The sequence below is a fragment of the Silurus meridionalis genome, chromosome 4, assembly GCF_014805685.1.
Source record: "Silurus meridionalis isolate SWU-2019-XX chromosome 4, ASM1480568v1, whole genome shotgun sequence".
Taxonomy (NCBI): domain Eukaryota; kingdom Metazoa; phylum Chordata; class Actinopteri; order Siluriformes; family Siluridae; genus Silurus; species Silurus meridionalis.
Genome location: NC_060887.1, coordinates 26,462,998 through 26,481,844, shown reverse-complemented (window position 1 = coordinate 26,481,844; position 18,847 = coordinate 26,462,998). Strand labels below are relative to the sequence as shown.

Here is an 18,847-nt window from a genome sequence, read left to right as displayed (position 1 = left end):
GTTTTCATATGTTTCTTTGTTGATATATCCACGTTGTGTAGCAACATCTGCTGGCAGATGGAAGTTGAATTCTGGATCTATTATTCCACCAGTTGCGGTCTGAGCCTCAAGCAGCCTTAAAGCATAGTCATCTGGAACAAGGTCCTTTTTCATTGCCTGGAAGAGGGAAATTATTTTGCCACTGTATGGATCTTTATACCCAGTAACTGCTCTTTCTGCTGACAGAAGTTTGTCATGAATTTCTGGCCCCACCACACCTTTACGCACTGCTTCATCAACTGTGAGCATTTCATTCTTGGCAGGATCGATGATAAAGCCAGTTGCTGCCTGGGCTTCTAAGAGGACGAGTCCATATTCTGGATTAATAAGACCTCTCTTCATTGCCTGATAAACACTGGTTTTAGATTTGGAATCGGGGGCAACACCAGCAATGCTGCCAGTACCGAACAAGTATTGTTTAACACTATGCAACTCCATGATCTCACGAATGGTCTTCTTTCCTTGCTTAAGCAGGTTGTATGTCTCTATGTCAATTATTCGTGCACTATAGAGTTCTTCAATTGTGACTCTGCGCCTGCCCATGTTATAAGACTTGATGTTCTCCCCTTTAATGATTTCTCTCTGCTCCATTATCTCAATGATTATAATGATCATTCGCTCCTTGGTTAGTTTGCCTGAACGATATTCATCCAGGAGTTTTGTCCTTTCTTCTTCAGGTAGCAAATTTGAGTTCATAACATCCCAGAGGGACATTGAGCCCTGAGCAAGGCCTTCAATTGGAAGGTCAACCTGAGTAGTAGATAGATCACTCTGGGTTTGTTCTTCAGTATAAAGGTAAGTCTTTTCAACTACTGTTGGTGCCTGTGGTTTGGACAGTCGTAAGAGGTTTAAGCCAGTCTCAGGATCAGTCATACACTTGTCTTTTAATTGTTTATATGACACATTCTCATCAGTTTCAGGGTCAGAGAATGTTTTGTTTTTATCTGAGTCTTCAGCCATGAGGCTGGCCATTTCCTTGCTGAAATATCCTCGCTGGCATGCAACATCATTGGGAATCCGATGACTGTTTACTGGATCAATAATTCCTCCAGTGGAAATCTGAGCCCCCAAGAAAGGCATGGCATGGTCTTTGGTTATAAGCTCTTTTTGCATGGCTTGAAACAAGGAGATAATTTTGCCTGTAAACGGGTCTTTGTAGCCAGTAACAGCTTTTTCAGCAGTGAGAAGTTTTTCATGAAGTTCAGGTCCTACAAGGCCTGCTTTAACAGCTTCATCAACTGTGAGAAACTGATTCTTAACAGGATCTACCATGAAACCTGTAGCAGCTTGTGCTTCAAGCAAGGAAATTCCTGTGTTCTGTCTCAAAATGTTCTTTTTCATTGCTTGATAAATGCCAAGCTTTTCTTTTGTTGGTTCCAGATATATACCAGCAATGGAGTCAGCTCCTTGTAGATACTTATTAACAGAGTTGTTCTTGCTGACTTCGTTTGGAGTCCTTTTACCTTGTTGGAGCAAATCATAGGTTGACTTATCAATAATTTTGGAATCCAAAAGGGATTTAGCTGGGACAGGAGCCCTAAGTCCTTTGAACGCAGACTGTTCTTGTGTCTTGGTTTCTCTGTCTTGAACAATTGTGACTACAATCGTTATTATCTTCTCAATTGTCACTTTTCCAGATCTGTACTGCCTGAGTAAATCAAGTCGTTGTTCCTCAGTAAGATATTCGGAATTTATTATCTCCCAGATGGTAACTTTTCTGCCTTTAAATGGTCCACACTGAATCTCTACTGATGCCTGTGTCATTGCTTCCTTAGTCTGTGCTTCACTGATCTTCTGTTCCTCTTTAGCATTGATTGCTTGTTCTGACAAGGGCAGAAGCTGAAGCCCAGTCTTTTTGTCAGTAATACATCTCTTCTGAAGCTGCTGATATGTGACATTCTCCTGTGTGTTCGGATCATAGAAACCCTTGATGTCTTCTGTTGGGTTAGTCAAGACTTTATACATTTCGTTATCAAAGTAGCCCCTTTTGCAGGCAATGTCCTGTGGAATGTGGTGGCTTTTAACTGGGTCTATAATGCCTCCAGTTGCCAGTTGTGCATCAAGGAATCTGATTCCCTGCTCTTTGGTAATCAGTTCTTTTTTCATCGCCTCAAAGAGAGACACTGTTTTTCCGGTGTAAGGATCCTTGTAGCCAGTGACGGCTCTTTCTGCAGACAGCAGTTTTTCATGTAGCTCAGGGCCAACAACACCTGCTTTGACAGCTTCGTCTACTGTAAGTTTCTGATTTTTCACAGGGTCTATGATATATCCTGTTGCAGCCTGAGCTTCTAAAAGAGACAGAACAGGCCCTGGTCTCATCACATCCTTTTTCAAAGCCTCATAGAAAGGCATGGTCTCTTTAGTTGAGTCGATGACAACGCCTGCAATGCAGTTGCTACCCTTCAGAGCTTTGCGTACAGACTCCATCTCAGACACTTCTTTAACGGTCACATTTCCTTTGTGTAACTTGTTATACAAGTCTTTGTCGATAACCTTTGATTCTAGCAACTCTGCAGCGGGAACAGGTGCTCTAAGGCCATCGAATTCATGCTCATTTGCTTTTTCCTTTTGTTCAGCAACAGTAATTATAATCTTGATGATCTTTTCGACTGTTATCTTGCCCGTTTTGTACTGCCGAATTAAATCCTTTCTCTGGTCATCTGTGAAGTATTCAGAATTAATTATCTCCCAAATTGTAATAGTCTTTCCTTTAAATCTTCCAAATGGCACAGACACAGTTGTCTTATTGAAAATATCCTTAGTTTCTTCATCCGTGAAAGTTTTGGCATTAAGGACAGCTGTTTCTGAAATCGGTAGGAAAAGAATTCCTGATTCAGGATCTGTGACACACCTCTTCATCAACTGCAAGTATGTGAGATTTTCTTGGGTGTTTGGATCAAAGAATCCTTTGGTCTCATCAGAGGGGTCTTGGAGAACTTTGTTCATCTCTGCATCAAACTGACCTTGCTTATAGGCTGTTTCAATGGGTACACGGTGGCTGTTGACTGGGTCGATGATTCCGCCTGTTGCAATCTGAGCCTCAAGCATTCTGATGGCATGGTCCTCCAAAATGAGCCCTTTCTTCATGGCTTCAAAGAGTGAAATCTTTGCTTCTGTATAGGGATCTTTGTAGCCAGTGACAGCTCTTTCAGCAGACAGCATTTTGTTATGAAGTTCAGGGCCTATCAGGCCTTCCTTCACTGCCTCGTTGACGGATAACTTCTTGTTATTAATAGGATCAATGATGTATCCAGAGGCTGCTTGTGCTTCAAGCAATACTAAACCAGTTCCAGGAGCAATTTTCTTCTCTTTGATACCTTCATAAATGGGCATTTTCCTGTTTGGGTGTACAAGTAAGCCCCCAATAGCGTTACTGCCTTTAAGCATAGTCTTAAGTTTTTCTGTCTGGCTAAGCTCATGCACTGTGATCTTGCCTTTGGTCAGATTATCATATTCGTTTTTGCTTAAGAGGCCTACTTCTAACAGGCGGCTCGCTGGAACCTTCTCACGAATGCCATCAAAGCATAAAGCAGAGTCTCCATTTCTACTATCCACTTCAACACTCTGTCCATTAAGGTCTCTAGGCTGGTATTCCAATTCTATTTGTTGCTTTCGAATAACTTCAAGCTCCAAAAGCTTTTCACGTAATTTTTTGTTTTCCTCAGCAAGCTGTTTTTCCTCCTCAAGCTTTTTCTTCTCAAATGCTTGCATCTCTTTTTGTTTATTTCGCATTTCATCTTCAAATTCCTTTTGTTTCTTAAGAGCAGCCTCCATAGTCGTCTGAAGTCTATTCTTCTCCTCCTCCAGTTGTTTTCTTTGGCGCTCTTGTTCCTCTTTGAGTGCTCTGGATTTTTTCACCTCTTCTTCGAACTGGCTTTCTAGTTTCTTTTTCTCATCTTCGATTAATTTTTCTTTTTTAAGCAACTGCTGCTTTTCTAAGACAAATGTCTCCTGTAGGATCGTTTTCTCCTGTTTAATTTGTTCCTGTTGAGCATTTGCCATCTACAGAGGAAGAGAAAGAATGATTAGCTCACAAGACATTTCTCTACACAAAACTAATTTACTGTATAACTGTAACTGATTAAGTACTTTTAATGCAATTAATATAAAAGGTAATAATATATCTAGAGATTTGCCCAGAGAAGATGACATGGATAAATAAAAAAAATTATATTCTTTAAAAGCAATGTTAGTTTTCAGGGAGGGGGTTAATGACATAAGTGGCGTATTTATACTATGTTTAATACAATACCTCTTTAGACTTTTTCTGCAAATCTTCAGCCTCTTTTTTCAATTTAGCCTTTTCTTTTTCAAGTTCAGTGATTGATTTGCGCAGCTCATCAGCCTCTTTGACACTGGTTAAATGCTTTACTTCCAGTTTTTTGGTCTCATCTTCAAGTCGTTGTTGCATCAACTGTTTGTCTTCAAGCAGTTTCTGAGCCTGTTCTTGCGCCATGTCTTTTTGTCTTTGAAGCATTTCAGCTTCAGCTCGCAACTTGGCCGCTTCCTGAATCGCTTGCATCTTTTCTTTAAGCATTTTTTCAGCAAGTGCCCTTTGCTGAACAAGGTCAGACTCTGCTATTTGTCTCATGCGTGCAGCCTCCTGAGCCTCTACGCTCAGTCTAGCGGCATCTTCAGCTAACTTTTTCATGTTCTCAGCCTCTTCAGCCAGAAACTTCTGTGTGTTATCTGTGTCCTTTCTGATAAGGCGCTGATTCTCCTCTTCAATTCTGAGCTTGAGTTTCATGAGCTCCTCCATTTGAATCTTAACCTTGAATAGTTCGTCCTCTACCTGGGCCTTTTGTTTAACAGCATCAGTGACTTCATCTTTAAGGCGATGAAGCTCCTCATCGAGGAGGGATTTCTGCTTGTCGGTTTCATCCAGCTGCAGTTTCACTTTAGTAAGCTCTTGCTCAACCTGAGACTTCTGCTGAAGGGTTTGCTCTGCCAGCAATTTGTGCTTAGTCATTTCTGCATCAGCATGTTGTTTCTGCTTCTGTGCAGCAGCTTCTGCCTGAGCACGTTTGGCTGCTTCCAACTCAGCCTCTTTTCTCAGTCTCTCTGCATCCGCCTGTGCTTTGGCTTGGCTGGCAGCTTCAGCCTCGGCAGCTTGCCTCTGAAGCTCTGCCTCAACTGCTTTTTGATGAAGAAGGGCGGCCTCTTTCTCTGCCCTTTCTTTGGCCATCTTTGCTTCTTCGGCAAGCTTCTTAGCTTTCTCGTACTCTTCCTTTAGTTTTGTCTGTACAAGGTTGTCCTCCTTCTGTTGCACAAGAACACTCTGGACTTGCTGTTCAGCAGCACTGCATCTTTGCACTGCCTGATGGGCTGCGACAATATGTTTCTCAGCTTCTTTATCAGCCTCCTCCTTTTGCTTTTTGGCCTCTTCTGCCTTCTTTTTGAGACGCTCCACCTCCTCTTGGGCGGACTGGCGCTGTCGAGCTGCTTCTTCTTCTGCTGCCGCAATCTTTTTAACTTTTTCTTCAGCTTCTCGCCTTCTGTTTTCTTCCTCCAAAGCAAGCTTGCGGTATTTCTCTGCTTCTTTTTCGGCTTGCAACTTACTCTGCTGGGTTTCGTCTGCGATATTCTTCAGTTTATTTAATTCAAGCTCCAAATCAAGTTTACCAGATGATGCCTTCTCAAAATTAAGTTTTAAGATACGGATCTCCTCTTCAACAACTCTTCTCTGTTTGAGGGTTTCATCTACAATTGCTTTCTGTCTCCCTAGTTCATTGTCAGAAGATTTCTTGAGCTGATTAATCTTCTCCTCAATGTCTTGTTTGTGCTGGTTTGCTTGATCCTCAAGAAGCTTCCTTTGGTATGCCTCATCTTCAGCTTGCCTTCGGAGACGTTCATTTTCTGCTTCTTTCTCTTTAAGTGCTATCTCTGCTTCTGTTTTAAGGCAAGTAGCCTCATTGATTGCAGCAAGTTTTTCTTTCAGTATTCTTTCAGCTTCTGCTCTTTGTCTCGCAGCTTCTTCTTCGGCTACCTGCCTCTGCCTTTTTGCCTCTTCTGCAATTGCACGGAGTTTAGCTGCTTCTTCTGCAAGTTCCCTCATTTTTGCAGCTTCAGCTTCGAGAAGCTCTTTTCTCTCTGCAATATTAGACACACTTTCCTTCTCAGCTTTGTTTTTTAGCTGGATAAGTATCTCCATTTCACTTTTTACCTTGGAAAGTTCATCTTCAAGCATTTTCCGCTGTTGCAGAGCATCGTTGACCTCATTCTTTAAGCGGTAAAGCTCATCTTCAAGCAGGATTCTCTGCTGCTCTGCATGGTCAAAGTCAGCCCTTAAACGGATGAGCTCCTGTTCAGCAGAGAGCTTCTGCTGAGCTGTACATTCAGCCAGTTTCCTTTGCCTATCCAGTTCCTGCTCTGCCATGTCTTTCTGCTTGAGGGCAGATTCTTCAGCTTTGGAACGCTTTTTTGCCTCACGCTCAGCATCTTCTTTCTGCTTCTCTGCTTCTTCTTGGGCAAGAGACTTTTTGTGGGCTTCTTCCTCGGCCTGCAGCCTGAGGCGAAGGGCCTCGTTGGCTTTTTGCCTCCATTTTTCTAGCTCTTTTTCAGCTTGTTCTCTTGCCCTGTCTGCTTCATCTGATTGCTTTTTGAGTCGTTCGGCTTCTTCTTGAAGCTGAATGACTGTTCCATGCTGTTCTTTGAGTGATTCTTCAAGTTTTGAGGTCTTCTCTACGTAAGACATGCGCTTGCGCTCCTGCTCAACGGATGCACTTTTTTGTGCTGCTTCCTGAGCCAGAGTGATCTGTCTTGATTTTTCTATCTCAGCCTGTTTCATGCATCTCTCTGCCTCCTCTGCTTGCATCCTCAGCTTGTCAAGATCCTCCAAAGCTTTTTGCTTCTGCTTAGCAGCCTCTCGTTCTGCTTCAGTCTTGAGCTTTAGCTCTTCTTCTGCCTTGCGCTTTTTCTGAGTTTCTTCAGCGACCTGTCTGCGGAGCTTCTCTGCCTCCTCTTGAGCTGCTTTACGGAGTCTCTCTGCCTCAGCAGCATTGTCTCTTAGCTGTTTCAGTTCTGTCTCTGCAGTGGATTTCTGCTTCAATGTAGTTTCCAGTTGGAGCCTGATAATACGGATCTCCTCCTCTATTTTGGTTCGACTTTGATGAGCCTCATCCACCAGCTGACCTTTTAATTTGATCTGCTGTTCTGACATTATTCTGAGTTCATTCAACTCTTGCTGAATATTATGCTTTTGGTTCTCGGCATCCACAGAAACAACCTCTCTCTTCCTAACTTCTTCTTGCATCATGAGTTTGAGTTCCTGTGCCTCTTTCTCTGATTTGGCAATGGCTTTTTTATGCGCTTCAGCTAGCTGCTTTTGTTTCTCTAACTCAGCTTGCATTTCAGCCATTTTTTTCCTCTCCTCCTCTTTAAGTTTCTCAGCAGCTTTCTGTATTAGTGGAAGCAAATGGTAAAGAAAATTATGATTATGAGCAAGCATGACAGGATGTTATGGTTAAGGTTATTATTGGTTTTTAGCATAAAGAAAGACACACACATGACAAATGTTAAGGTAGTTTATCACAAAACAAAACTCGCAAACAATCAAGGCATGGCAATGTGCTATAATTAATGTATGGAGACAGCAGACATTTTGTTTCATAGCAACTAACAAATTGACAAGAAAGTGCAAAGTCATGCGACTGGTGAACTGGCTACATTAAAGCTGTTAAAAATAGCCAGTGAAGCTTTGAACTGCTTTTGCTAAAACTGTAACTTTTTTTGCATAGTGGCATAATTCATTTCTATGTGGCAAGAAAACATAACGTGGAATAATATACAGTCATGAGCTCTTTTTTGCATGACAGGGATTTCAGTCATTTAAAAAAATAAATAAATAAAAAATCAATATTGGAAGATACATTACAACACAGGAATTGATCATTTTCCCCAATGTGCAACCATCTCTTATACCATGGCATTATTGATATGTTTCCATTATATATATATATATATATATATATATATATATATATATATATATATATATATATATATATATATATATATATATATATATATATATATATATATATATATATATATATATATAAAATAACATTGTGATTTTAAATTCACTATTGTTTTAATAATCTAATATTGTGGAATATCCATGTAATAAATTCAAAAGTAGTGTAGTGTAATTTCCGGACTATAAAGCACTATATATAAGCCGCAGTGAATTTGACAAATATTTTTATTTTTTTAAATAAATAAGCCGCACCTGTCTATAAGCTGCAGTGTCTACACTAATGTACTTTACACAGGCTTTAACGAAAGACACGTTACACACGGTGTAACTGGTGAAATATGTTGCGCTTCCTTTAGGAGCATAGCGGTATTTTGGGAATAGCATGCCAGAAGCGAGCTCTCCCTTCACCCTGACTCAACACGTTACAACGGCTAGTATTTAAACAGTAGCCGACCAAGTAAGTCATTGTTTACTGTCTTCCTCCTTACTTTCACAACTATTTCTCTCAGGAGTTTATCTTTTGGCATCGTCGTGCATTTAAAAATCACCCGATGGAAGTTTTTTCTCCTGAAGCCGTGCAGCTCAGAACACAGGTAAGGTGCGTTTTTTCGTTTCCGTTCGGAAATTTCATTGGTCTAATGTCATGGGGTGCAGTTTTTTGGCTTGAAGTTTGTGAAACCGGGAAAAACCCAGAAGAAATTCATAAATTAGCCGCTTCGTTTTTCCCAAAACGTGGGAAAAAACTAGCGGCTTATAGTCCGAAAAATACGGTATATGTCTTTCACTCAACAGTTTATCTATTTTTCTCTTTATTAAAGTGAACACAAGGGCTTTTATATTAGTGACACTTATTTCCATTTTACCCTAAATTTTAAATAAACATCTCTTTACTAAGATCTTTACCTCAACCCAATCTTTGTTAAAACTAAACAATTTTATTTACTGTTAGGCTTAAAATGATGTTAATATCCACCAGAAATGGCTCCTGTGAATCAGTTACTATAAAAATGCCTGAACTACAACAATATTTGAAACATTTGCCTTGTAGCACTGCTATACAAAAAAAAAAAAAAAAACTAAACAAATCTAAACAAATCAGAATTGATTCTTCAACTTTGCCATGGTATAAATAGGTTTGATATTAATAAATATTGAGATTAAATGTATAGAGTATAGAACGGAAAAAAGAAAAAAAGACACGCATGGGATATCAGTATATCAGCTGAAAAGAAAATTCAATAAAATTAATTGAAATTAAATTAAACGCTATATACTGTATAAACAACAGAGGAGAGTATATAGAGTTTTGTGTTTGACTCAGCTCTATTTTTATAATGACAGGAATTTATAACTAAAGCAGTAAAGCCAGCAAAAGCAAAAGGGTGCATATAAAATAAAATGAACACTTATTTAATTCTCACTGTCCATTTTGGGTAACAATATGTGATAAGACATTATTTTTCTATTCATTACATTTGTGAATAGCGGTCTTGTCACAGTTTACACGGTGTTACGACAGTTAATGACAGTAGCAACATGTAACAGTGAGAATCAGATCATTTCACAAAAAATGAAATGATGTATAAGAGAAGAAAAAGTGAAAAATCCAAAAGCCATGAACAAAGTGAAATTTTTACCTCTTTAGTGCCCAAACAAGATAAGCAATCATCATGACAAAGCACTGGCAAGCAGTTAAGAGAAGCAAAGAAATTAAAAGGTTAGGGTTAGAAAATGGGGAAAGAAACTCGTTATTCAGTGAAAGGTAAGAAACCCATTATTCAGTGAAAGGAAAGAAAGTAGTGGAAAAGAAGAAAAGGATAAACAAAAAGCATTTATAGATATTGAAATGATTTTTAAATTATAGTTTGGGGATATTATTATAAATGGAATAAGTCTGAAAAATATTTTGCATTGATGCAATTTATTCGATATTTATTATTATTTAATATTTGATTTTCTAAAAGGCCATTTCTTTGGAGTTTGATGTGACATTGCTCACAATAGATCTGGAAGTGAATGTCTGAAACTGTAAATATTTAACATGAATCATATAAAAGAATATTGGTAATATTTTTTATATATTTTACACTGATGCTGAGATTCTTCAAATATAAACTATTTTGTAGTCTGTTGTCGTATTTCTTTTTACTGATATTTTTTTCCTCATCACTGAGTAACACCATTCGCCAAGTCATCCATACATTAATATATGTAGTTTTGTTGGTGAGTAATGTGCTAGACAGTTTGGGTTAGTGATTTGATTTTGTTGGATGCAGTTAAGTCTCTTTAACAAGTCACGCACCTCCTCATCTTCAAGGCGGCTCTGTGTGTCCGTGATGAACTTGATGTACTGGCTGGTCAAAGTCAGCAACTCACTATAGCGAGTTCTGAGAGTTACATACTAATTTGAAAAGAAAAGAGCATTTCAGTATTAGATTTTAGGTATCAATATACACTAGTTTTTAAACAGAACAATCAAGCAAAATCGAGTAGAATATATGTTTACACAAGTCATCCTAAAGCAATTCGTGAAAATTCACTCACTTCCTGAATGATGTTGTCAGAGGCAGACTCCATTTTAGTTTTCTTCAAAGGTGAAGTCAGGGGTTCCACTTGTGCTTTGTAAGCAACCAACTGAAGTTCGTAGTCCTGAGATGGAAACATGTCTGTTAATATCCTCTACAAACAGGGTATAATTCAGAAAAGAACTCACGTGAATAAACGCTAACCCGTTTACCTTAATGGTGTCAATGTAAGCCTTGGCATATTTATGGCATTCGTCACATTTCTCTTTGTTTTTCTCAATCTCCTCCAGAAGTTTCTGTAAAGCAGAATTTCACAGCGTTCATTCTCTCAGAAAAAAAGATTGTGAAAAATGCATCAGAATAGACCGCTATGCTTAAATCAAATTCGATCTCTGTAAACAATATGTAAAATGGCACCTTTTCTTGACCCAGCTGTTCTTTCAGGGTCTTGCTGTCAGTAATAGGTATGGCCTGGATCTTCTCCTGCCTTTGTCTGGCGTCTGTGATCCAGCGAATAAGCCAGTCATAGCTTTCACGATAATATCCCAGCTGCCTCCCCAGCTGCTCCAGCTCGCGTTGTCGGAGGTCAATCTGGGTAAAAATGGCTTGCCAGCGCTCCCGCAGGTTGGACAGGAGCTGCTTGTAGTGATCGAGCTCAACGTCCCTCTCTCTGTGCACCTGGGCCATGCGCTCACTCACTGCCGTAGCCTTAGTCAGCTCTCCCTCAAGAGCATTAAAGACGGGTTGTTTGCCCTCTGCCTCGCTGCGCATTTTCTGTAGAAATTAGAGATAAATGTAAGAAACATGAGCATTCACAGAATTCGGCAAAACCTACATTTATCTAACTAGTGGAATAGGAATTACCCAGAATTATAAGTAACTGGGCCAAAAATGCAGTATTTAACGTATACTCATTAACGTGTAATATTACAGACAAGATGGCATACTGTAATTGTTTTGTCAACAACAAAAAAAACCCAAAAAACAATATCAGATTGTTTGCTGTGGTGTTCTTTACTTTCACTATCTAAAATAAAAGACACTATAGGCTTGCATGACTGTTGCTATGTGTAGCACTATTCATAATAACAATAACCTGTTTTGACGACCCTGAGAAAATGTTCTATTATCCACTATCCATACAAGTGTAACAAATGCAACATATTGCACAACAAATGCAGTGTAAATAACTCCTAACAACAATTTTCAGTAACTGTTGGTAAGTTAACTAAAGTATCAAGTACCCAAGAAATATATTCAATAAAATACATGTAATACATTTCTCGATTTTGTATAAAGGGGAAAAAAAAACAGCAGCCACCCGATTCAACTTTCCAATCGTTTGCTTTAATTTCCACAAATTAAAAGCTGAATAATTAACCTGGAGACAAAATTCAGACTAACAGTGTCTACCCTGCTAATGAAAAATGTTTTACATTAAAAGCAAAACTTTCTATGTTATATTATTAATATATCATATTTGATGATTGGCTTGTGCGCACCCACAAAAACCTTTTCAAAAGGCAAATGTAAAACGAATCTATAAAAGCATTTTTGTAAGAGCATTACAGAAATCCATTATATTTTATTAGTACATTTCAGTTACCTTGAGTTCAGTACGGTAAGTCTCCACTTCTACGGTATCTTTTGGGACGGTGTAAACCTTGCGGAGTTGATCTTCATAATTTTTGAGAATGCCCTCAGCTCCTTGTGTATTTCGAATCACCAGCTCTATTGTCTTCAGCCTACAAGACAAGTGTGCTAGTAAATAACCTCATTTTTGAAACAGCTGTTGAAAAAAGGACTAAAAATATATAAGAAATAGGCAGAAGTCATTATTACTTCTCGAGGTAAACTGAAGACAAGCAGTGTGTGTGGTCCATCTTCTGCAGGGTGATGTCTAGCTCAGAGCGGAGGATCGGAGTGCTGGTCTGCTCTGGAGCAGCAAGCACCACTTCTGCTTTCTGGGCCACCTTATCCAGGTTCTTCTTAATGCTCTCCAGCTCCACATGCACTTTCTGAAAGAGCAACACATATGTATTTTAGTCATCTGATTTAAAAACTAATCTGTATATACATAAAGCAAGTGCCCAGAAGTCTTACTTTCTGGTCTGTGGCCTTTTGGAGGCAGTCATTTAATGGGTCTTTAACCACTGGCTGGCGAATACGGGCCACCGTGCGAGACTCGCAGTCCTCAATCTTTAGACGCAAATCTTGACCTGTGTGATGTAGGTTTTACACACTGACTCATCCTGTTCACCTGTAGGAAATACAGAATAGTAAAGTGAAGGGAAGAATTTACCGTATTTTTCAGCCAATTATCGGAATATGGAAGTGAACAAACAAATCAAACCAAACAAACAAAAATCCTCATTGTAAAATATTAAAAGCATTAAAAATCAATTTTGCTGTGAAACATCTTAACAGTTTGTGTATTAGGAATAAGAACATTGCAGGTGAACAAGTAAAAGGCAGAACTAACTGAATAACTCTTTTAGACACAGAACTTGCAAGTATGGAAAAAATAAAGAGGAACAATAAAAAAATAAATAAAGGTGGAAATAATTTTTTCAGCTATTTGTGGCAGCAAAATAGATCAATAAGAAAATAAATACACTGGTCTCATCAGTCTACTTTCAGCAGCTTCCCAAAAGCAGCATTATGTGCAGCATACATGCGTGCATCTCAGTCCAATTCACAAAGTTTCATAAACACTCAACCAAAACACATACTGAATTTAAAGATTTTGTCCACATGAATACATTTTGCCTTCATTGCATTCATTAAGACATTTAATGTGTGCTAATTCTCCATCTATCACAGTGTATCAGCCAACAAAGACAAAAGAAACACACCATGCACTCACACTCTTAAGATCATGTGATTAAGTTAGCACACTCAAACTAGCAGGCTTATAGATTCATTTTGAAGCAGTGAAGTTTTTTTATCACTGCCTCCAACATCACACTACAGATTTCTAGATGCAACTCACCCTTTTTTCTGATAAACCGTCCTGCAAGGTGAATTTAATAATTACGAGAGAGTTCAACTATCACTTCCATTCATTGTTTTAGCTAATGATGTTTAACAAAACACTTTCACAGGTAGAAAGGTATGAGGAAATAGGCTCACCTTTCTCCATATTTTGGAGCAGTTCCTCATAGTATTGTGTTGCTGTCTTGTAATCTTTCTCAGTCTGCATGCGCTCATCTGGGCTGAAGAGTTGAGAGCTCTTTGTGTCTCGTAAAAAGTCCTGGTAGTGAAGCTCTAGATTCCTCAAAATCTGTCTATACTCATCCACCTTCATGGTCTTCAGCTACAATACAAGCAGATTGACCAAAAATAATCTTTTTTTAATTTTCATTGTTAGTTTCATAATTTTTGATCAAAATCCTGACTAGCCTCTGGAGCCGCTCTAACCTGGATTACGAAAATGTTTCACTATTTATAAAATCGGTCCTTCCTTTTTTTTGGTTAAAAATGAATAATACTTTGCAAGTTACAAGACAAAATAATGCCAAGCCCTTTTAACAGTGAAATGAAAAAGGCACTTCACTTGGCAAGAGCATCATCGCCTCTGTAAATATACTTTACGAAAAATACCCAAAAGTGCATTTTATTCTAAAAATTAATTAACTTATTTTGCTTATCAATCACTTCAGATTACTGAAATTTTACTGCAATTTAACAAACCCTTTAAATTGTCAAAAAGAAAATTCATTTACTTTATTTGGAATTAAATAAATGTGCTAAATATATGGATACATACATTCTGGATTATATAGATTTTTAATAACAATATTAATAATAATAATAATAATAATAATAATAATAATAAAGATAATTAAATGTATAATGAACATAATAAACAGTGTGTGAGGACTGACTATAGTGATGTTCCATGAGCGAATAAGTTGGATGTCCCTCATCAGGTACTGCCAGGACAACAGGCTCTTCATATCACCATGCAGCCTCTGCCACAGAATAGTCATCTGCTGAAGACCAGCATCCAGACTAAATGGTAGAGAGCACAAAAATATATAAATGTTGAGGGCTTTAGGACACATTTTTTAAGAAATTATCATTAAGGTGGTAATAATAACATTTCAAATATCTGGAAAAATTGCACCTGTGACATGTTTCTTAGGCTTTATTAAAAAGTGATTTTTTTCTATAACAGTGCACATTTTCTAGTTAACAATAGATATTGTCGAAAGACTACATTTCTGATTTTGTTAGATATAAAAATGTGTGCATAGTTTAAATAATTATTTTGTAAAAACTTCCAATACATAAATTATCATAAAAATAATATTGATCTGGGAAATACAGAAATACTACTGTTGAAAATAATGACCATACATAAATATAAATTGCTCTATTCTAAAAATAAATGATGGCTGATTTCAAATGTAAATAACTAATACTTACTTAGACACACTCTCTACAGCCTCTTTGTTCACTGGGGGCACAATAAAGCACACAGAAGGTACTGTGGCCTCATTGCCTGACTGGTTTAAGACCTTCCACTTATAAGGCTGTGAGTTGTTGAGAAGTGCACACTCTTCACCTTTGTGCATCGTGATCTATTCAAAACAAGAACAAAAACATTTTATCTGAGCAAATGGTAAAGCAAGATATGATTTTTATAATGGTGCATGTGCTTTTACTAACCTCCATTTGTTTGAAGTCACACACTGCCTGGATTGGCAGTTTGCCTTTAATGGGCATGGTGGGATTGCGAGGCTTAAGCTGGATGATGCTCTTGGCTCTCTTGTTGAGGCCGGCCATGTGAGTTTTAAACTCATTCAGCTGCTCCTTCTCATCCTGGCAAAACAACCCAGTGTTAGAACTGACCCTTGATTCTGTGCACAGAATGACTCTTTAATGCAGTAGATACCAACCATAGCATCCTGGAGAAGGTCCTCCAGACGGGTGGCAGTGCTAGAGCGATCACATGTGTACTTCTTCTTCATGTTGTCTTGCATCCTCTTCATCTTCTCCTCTGCCTCTTTGACATCAGCAAAGAACTGCAAAAGCAGGTCAAAAGAAGGGGTAAGAGTTTAAAAAAAATATGAAGTACAAGCAAGATTCAGTATTAGTTTTTTTTAACATTTTACAAGCATAAAGGGCATAGTAGTTATAGTGGGAGGTGTGTTTTATGTTTAAAAGAACTTGTTCATCTCAGAAGCCTCCTAATCATGCCCTCCTGCTTCTAATCACAAGATCAACTGACCTGATAGTATGCAGTGTTCTCTTTGAGATGAGCCTCAATACAGCAGCAAAGCTGAAGGATCCAACTCCACTGGGTCTGCAAAGCTGCGGTGAAAGCCTGAGGCAAAAAAAAAAGTTTGTGAGTGAAAATCACACAAATTCAATGTATTGGAATATATCTCAGCCCAGTAAACTCACCTCAATGGTCTTCCTGCCTGGGTGACCGTCCTTAATGAGTCTTTCTCCATTGGTCTGGATATCATTGATCTTCTTCTCACGAAGCTCCAGCTCCCTCATCAGTCCCTGAGACATGAGCAATGAGTTATAATGCAAACCCAAATGCACTAACTCTTAGCTAGAAAATAAATACATATAAAATGTCCTTTAAGGAGTTGCTTATATCGGTCTTACAGAGTAGTTGTCTTTCTTTGCTGTCATGTTAGTGTTACGGTTGCTCCAGTCGAAGTTGACCTCCTCCTCCTCCTTATCATTGAGCCACATGAGCTCTTTAGTGGCAGCACTGACGAACACATGGAGCTGATCAAGGTTCCTCAGGCGAGATTTTGATGAGTTCTGAATGCAAACAATATCACTGTCACTGATAGTTCCTGTAAATGAGCAATGTACTATGGTAAGTGATTGAAAGCACAACTCACCAAGAGCTTAGCGTACTGAAGGTCCAGTTTGGCAAGATATTCTCTGTATGTACTCTTGCTGACAGGAGACAGCTGACTCTGAAACACACAATAATGTAACATCTTTAAAACACTTGCAGTAAATGCTGATAGATCATTAGAAAATATCTTATGATAAATAGCTCAAGCACACAGGGACTCATATGAGAACTATGCAGGCTGCATTTGTGTATTCAGAGCCTACTGCAGTTAGCAATGGACATTGTCCTTACCGCATGTATTTAATTAACAAGAACTGCTGTGTGGCTAGACTTTTGTTTTGTCGGTTTTGCCACACATTTTGCATTGTAACGGTTGAAGAATTTTAAACATTGCCCTAATGTCTACTATAATCAGTCATGCATAACCCTGCAAATACAGGAGCCATGACATCTGCATACCTGAATGAGAAGAGGGGAAGAAATGAAAAACCTTCCACTTCATGTCTCTCATTAGGTCACTAAATAGCTGTATTAGGCGTTGAAATCAATACCAAAAATTTGATTGTTATTGTACTCCATGTTTTAGTGAACAAGAACCGAAAATAAAGTTGCATAATTAAGCAGATTACAGAGTAATGTTTATCAATTTATGTATTTAATTTTAAATATTATGAATTCATAAATACAAGGAATCAGAGTAACTTAAATATTTAAATGTTTGTGTTCCCTGATCTACAGTAGATAAAAGACCAGTGAAGAAACCTGAGCTTATTTTGTATAAAGAATACTGTCAAAGAGGACGTTCCATCCTAATGGCTTCTTCAACTGCTAAACTTCCCCACCCAGACATTAGTCCAACTTGTTTGTAAATTCAGCTTTCAACGTTTCTGACAAATAAATACTTAATAAGTATTATTATTATTAAAAAATGATATTTCACCTCGTCAGTTCGTGCACGCTCAATCTTGGCCTTAAAGTCCTCCACTGTCTGATGAAGTCCTCTATGGCTACCCAGCTGCGACTCCACGGTAGGCAGGTCCGAGCCCCACTCTGCAGATTCAATCCTGCGCTGGTTCTCTTCCACCCACGCTAACAGATCTTGGGCATAGCGCAGGGTCACATCATCCAGCTCGGGCCTCACACGTGCAGTCTGCTGTAAAACCTGAGTGCTAGACGTGACTACTGCTTTGAGTCTTAAGTTGAAGTCGCTGCGCAGATTTACCAGGCGCTCATGAAGATGGTAAACCCTAGGTAAAAAAAACAGTTATCTAAATTCAGTGATTGACCGAGTAAATCTTATAATTTCTCTATTTAATATAAATGAAACAAATCCGGATCAAATTTTTTATATAATGACACACCTGCGGTACATCTGCTCAGCCTGTAGGTGGTGCCCATCTTTGAGAATCTGGACGTCATTAAAAAGGAGACGGATCAAGCCATCAGCCTTGTCTAAGCCTCTGTCAATCTCGATCGTGTTCTGGGCTGATTTGCCTGCGTTTAAAAGTCGGATATCCTACAGCAGGAAGAAAACGCACTTTTAAAAAACAGCATTAATATGTATTACATGTATCAGTCAGAAGCACATGTGATTTTATATCATCACTTATAAAATGTACTCACCGACTGTAGAAGGCTCTCCATCTGGTTCAGCTGCTCCTCACACACACCAGACTCCCTCTGCACCTTACCAACTATCCTCTGGAGCCGCTCTAACCTGGATCACAAAAATGTTTAAATATTTAGTGTTTTTTTGGTTCAAAATGAATAATGCATTGTCCAAACACAGATATTAATATCATATATATATATATATATATATATATATATATATATATATATATATATATATATATATACACACACACACACACACACACACACACACACACACACACACTATTTATATATAAAAAAAACTTGATATGACATAACATTTTCAAGAATATACAGGCATAAACCACTGTTTTATAAACTAAGCTTTTTAAACACTCACTGTCTCCCTGCTTGTAGCAAGAATCCTAACCCATGTGGATCCGTCACAAATGCCATGAGTCTCTACAACCTCTTTATCCACAACGATGGACATGAATCCCATACTCGTCCCTCATAGTCTTGAATTGTTTAAGGGTTTGCTGAACCAAACTGTGACCACGACTGAGCTAAGTGCCTGGAGTGCCTGCTCAGCCATTCTAACATTATGTTGTGAAAGGAGCTTCACTGTGAGCTGCATTACTCACTCATACACAAGTCTTGTGACAGGAGATCAGCCCTAGTCAGAGGATCCCTACATCCCTATCCATATATTGATCTTATGGGAAGATTAAATTATTAATCTCTGTAATACTCTCATAATACTCTCAGATTATGCCTTCACCCACAACAAAGGCAAACAACTAGATAAAAAATATCTGTATTTTACAATATTCTCATTCAAACAGTATTGCAAATAAAAATAAGTGCTCTTCCAGAGGA

General features: G+C 38.4%; 1 protein-coding gene across 1 annotated transcript in view; it reads right to left on the bottom strand.

Moving 5' to 3' along the window:
• The window catches only part of plecb (plectin b), a 56,584-nt gene that overhangs the window by 4,388 nt on the left and 33,349 nt on the right, over positions 1-18,847 (bottom strand). Inside the window, 22 exon segments of the mRNA XM_046846803.1 lie at positions 3-4,041; positions 4,292-7,435; positions 10,320-10,418; positions 10,562-10,666; positions 10,755-10,838; positions 10,960-11,316; positions 12,149-12,287; positions 12,385-12,560; positions 12,646-12,761; positions 12,764-12,802; positions 13,675-13,858; positions 14,430-14,556; positions 14,974-15,128; positions 15,217-15,369; positions 15,447-15,572; positions 15,779-15,874; positions 15,955-16,059; positions 16,168-16,329; positions 16,413-16,490; positions 17,313-17,619; positions 17,734-17,888; positions 17,996-18,089. Of these exon segments, the coding sequence (XP_046702759.1) occupies positions 3-4,041; positions 4,292-7,435; positions 10,320-10,418; positions 10,562-10,666; positions 10,755-10,838; positions 10,960-11,316; positions 12,149-12,287; positions 12,385-12,560; positions 12,646-12,761; positions 12,764-12,802; positions 13,675-13,858; positions 14,430-14,556; positions 14,974-15,128; positions 15,217-15,369; positions 15,447-15,572; positions 15,779-15,874; positions 15,955-16,059; positions 16,168-16,329; positions 16,413-16,490; positions 17,313-17,619; positions 17,734-17,888; positions 17,996-18,089 (10,040 nt within the window).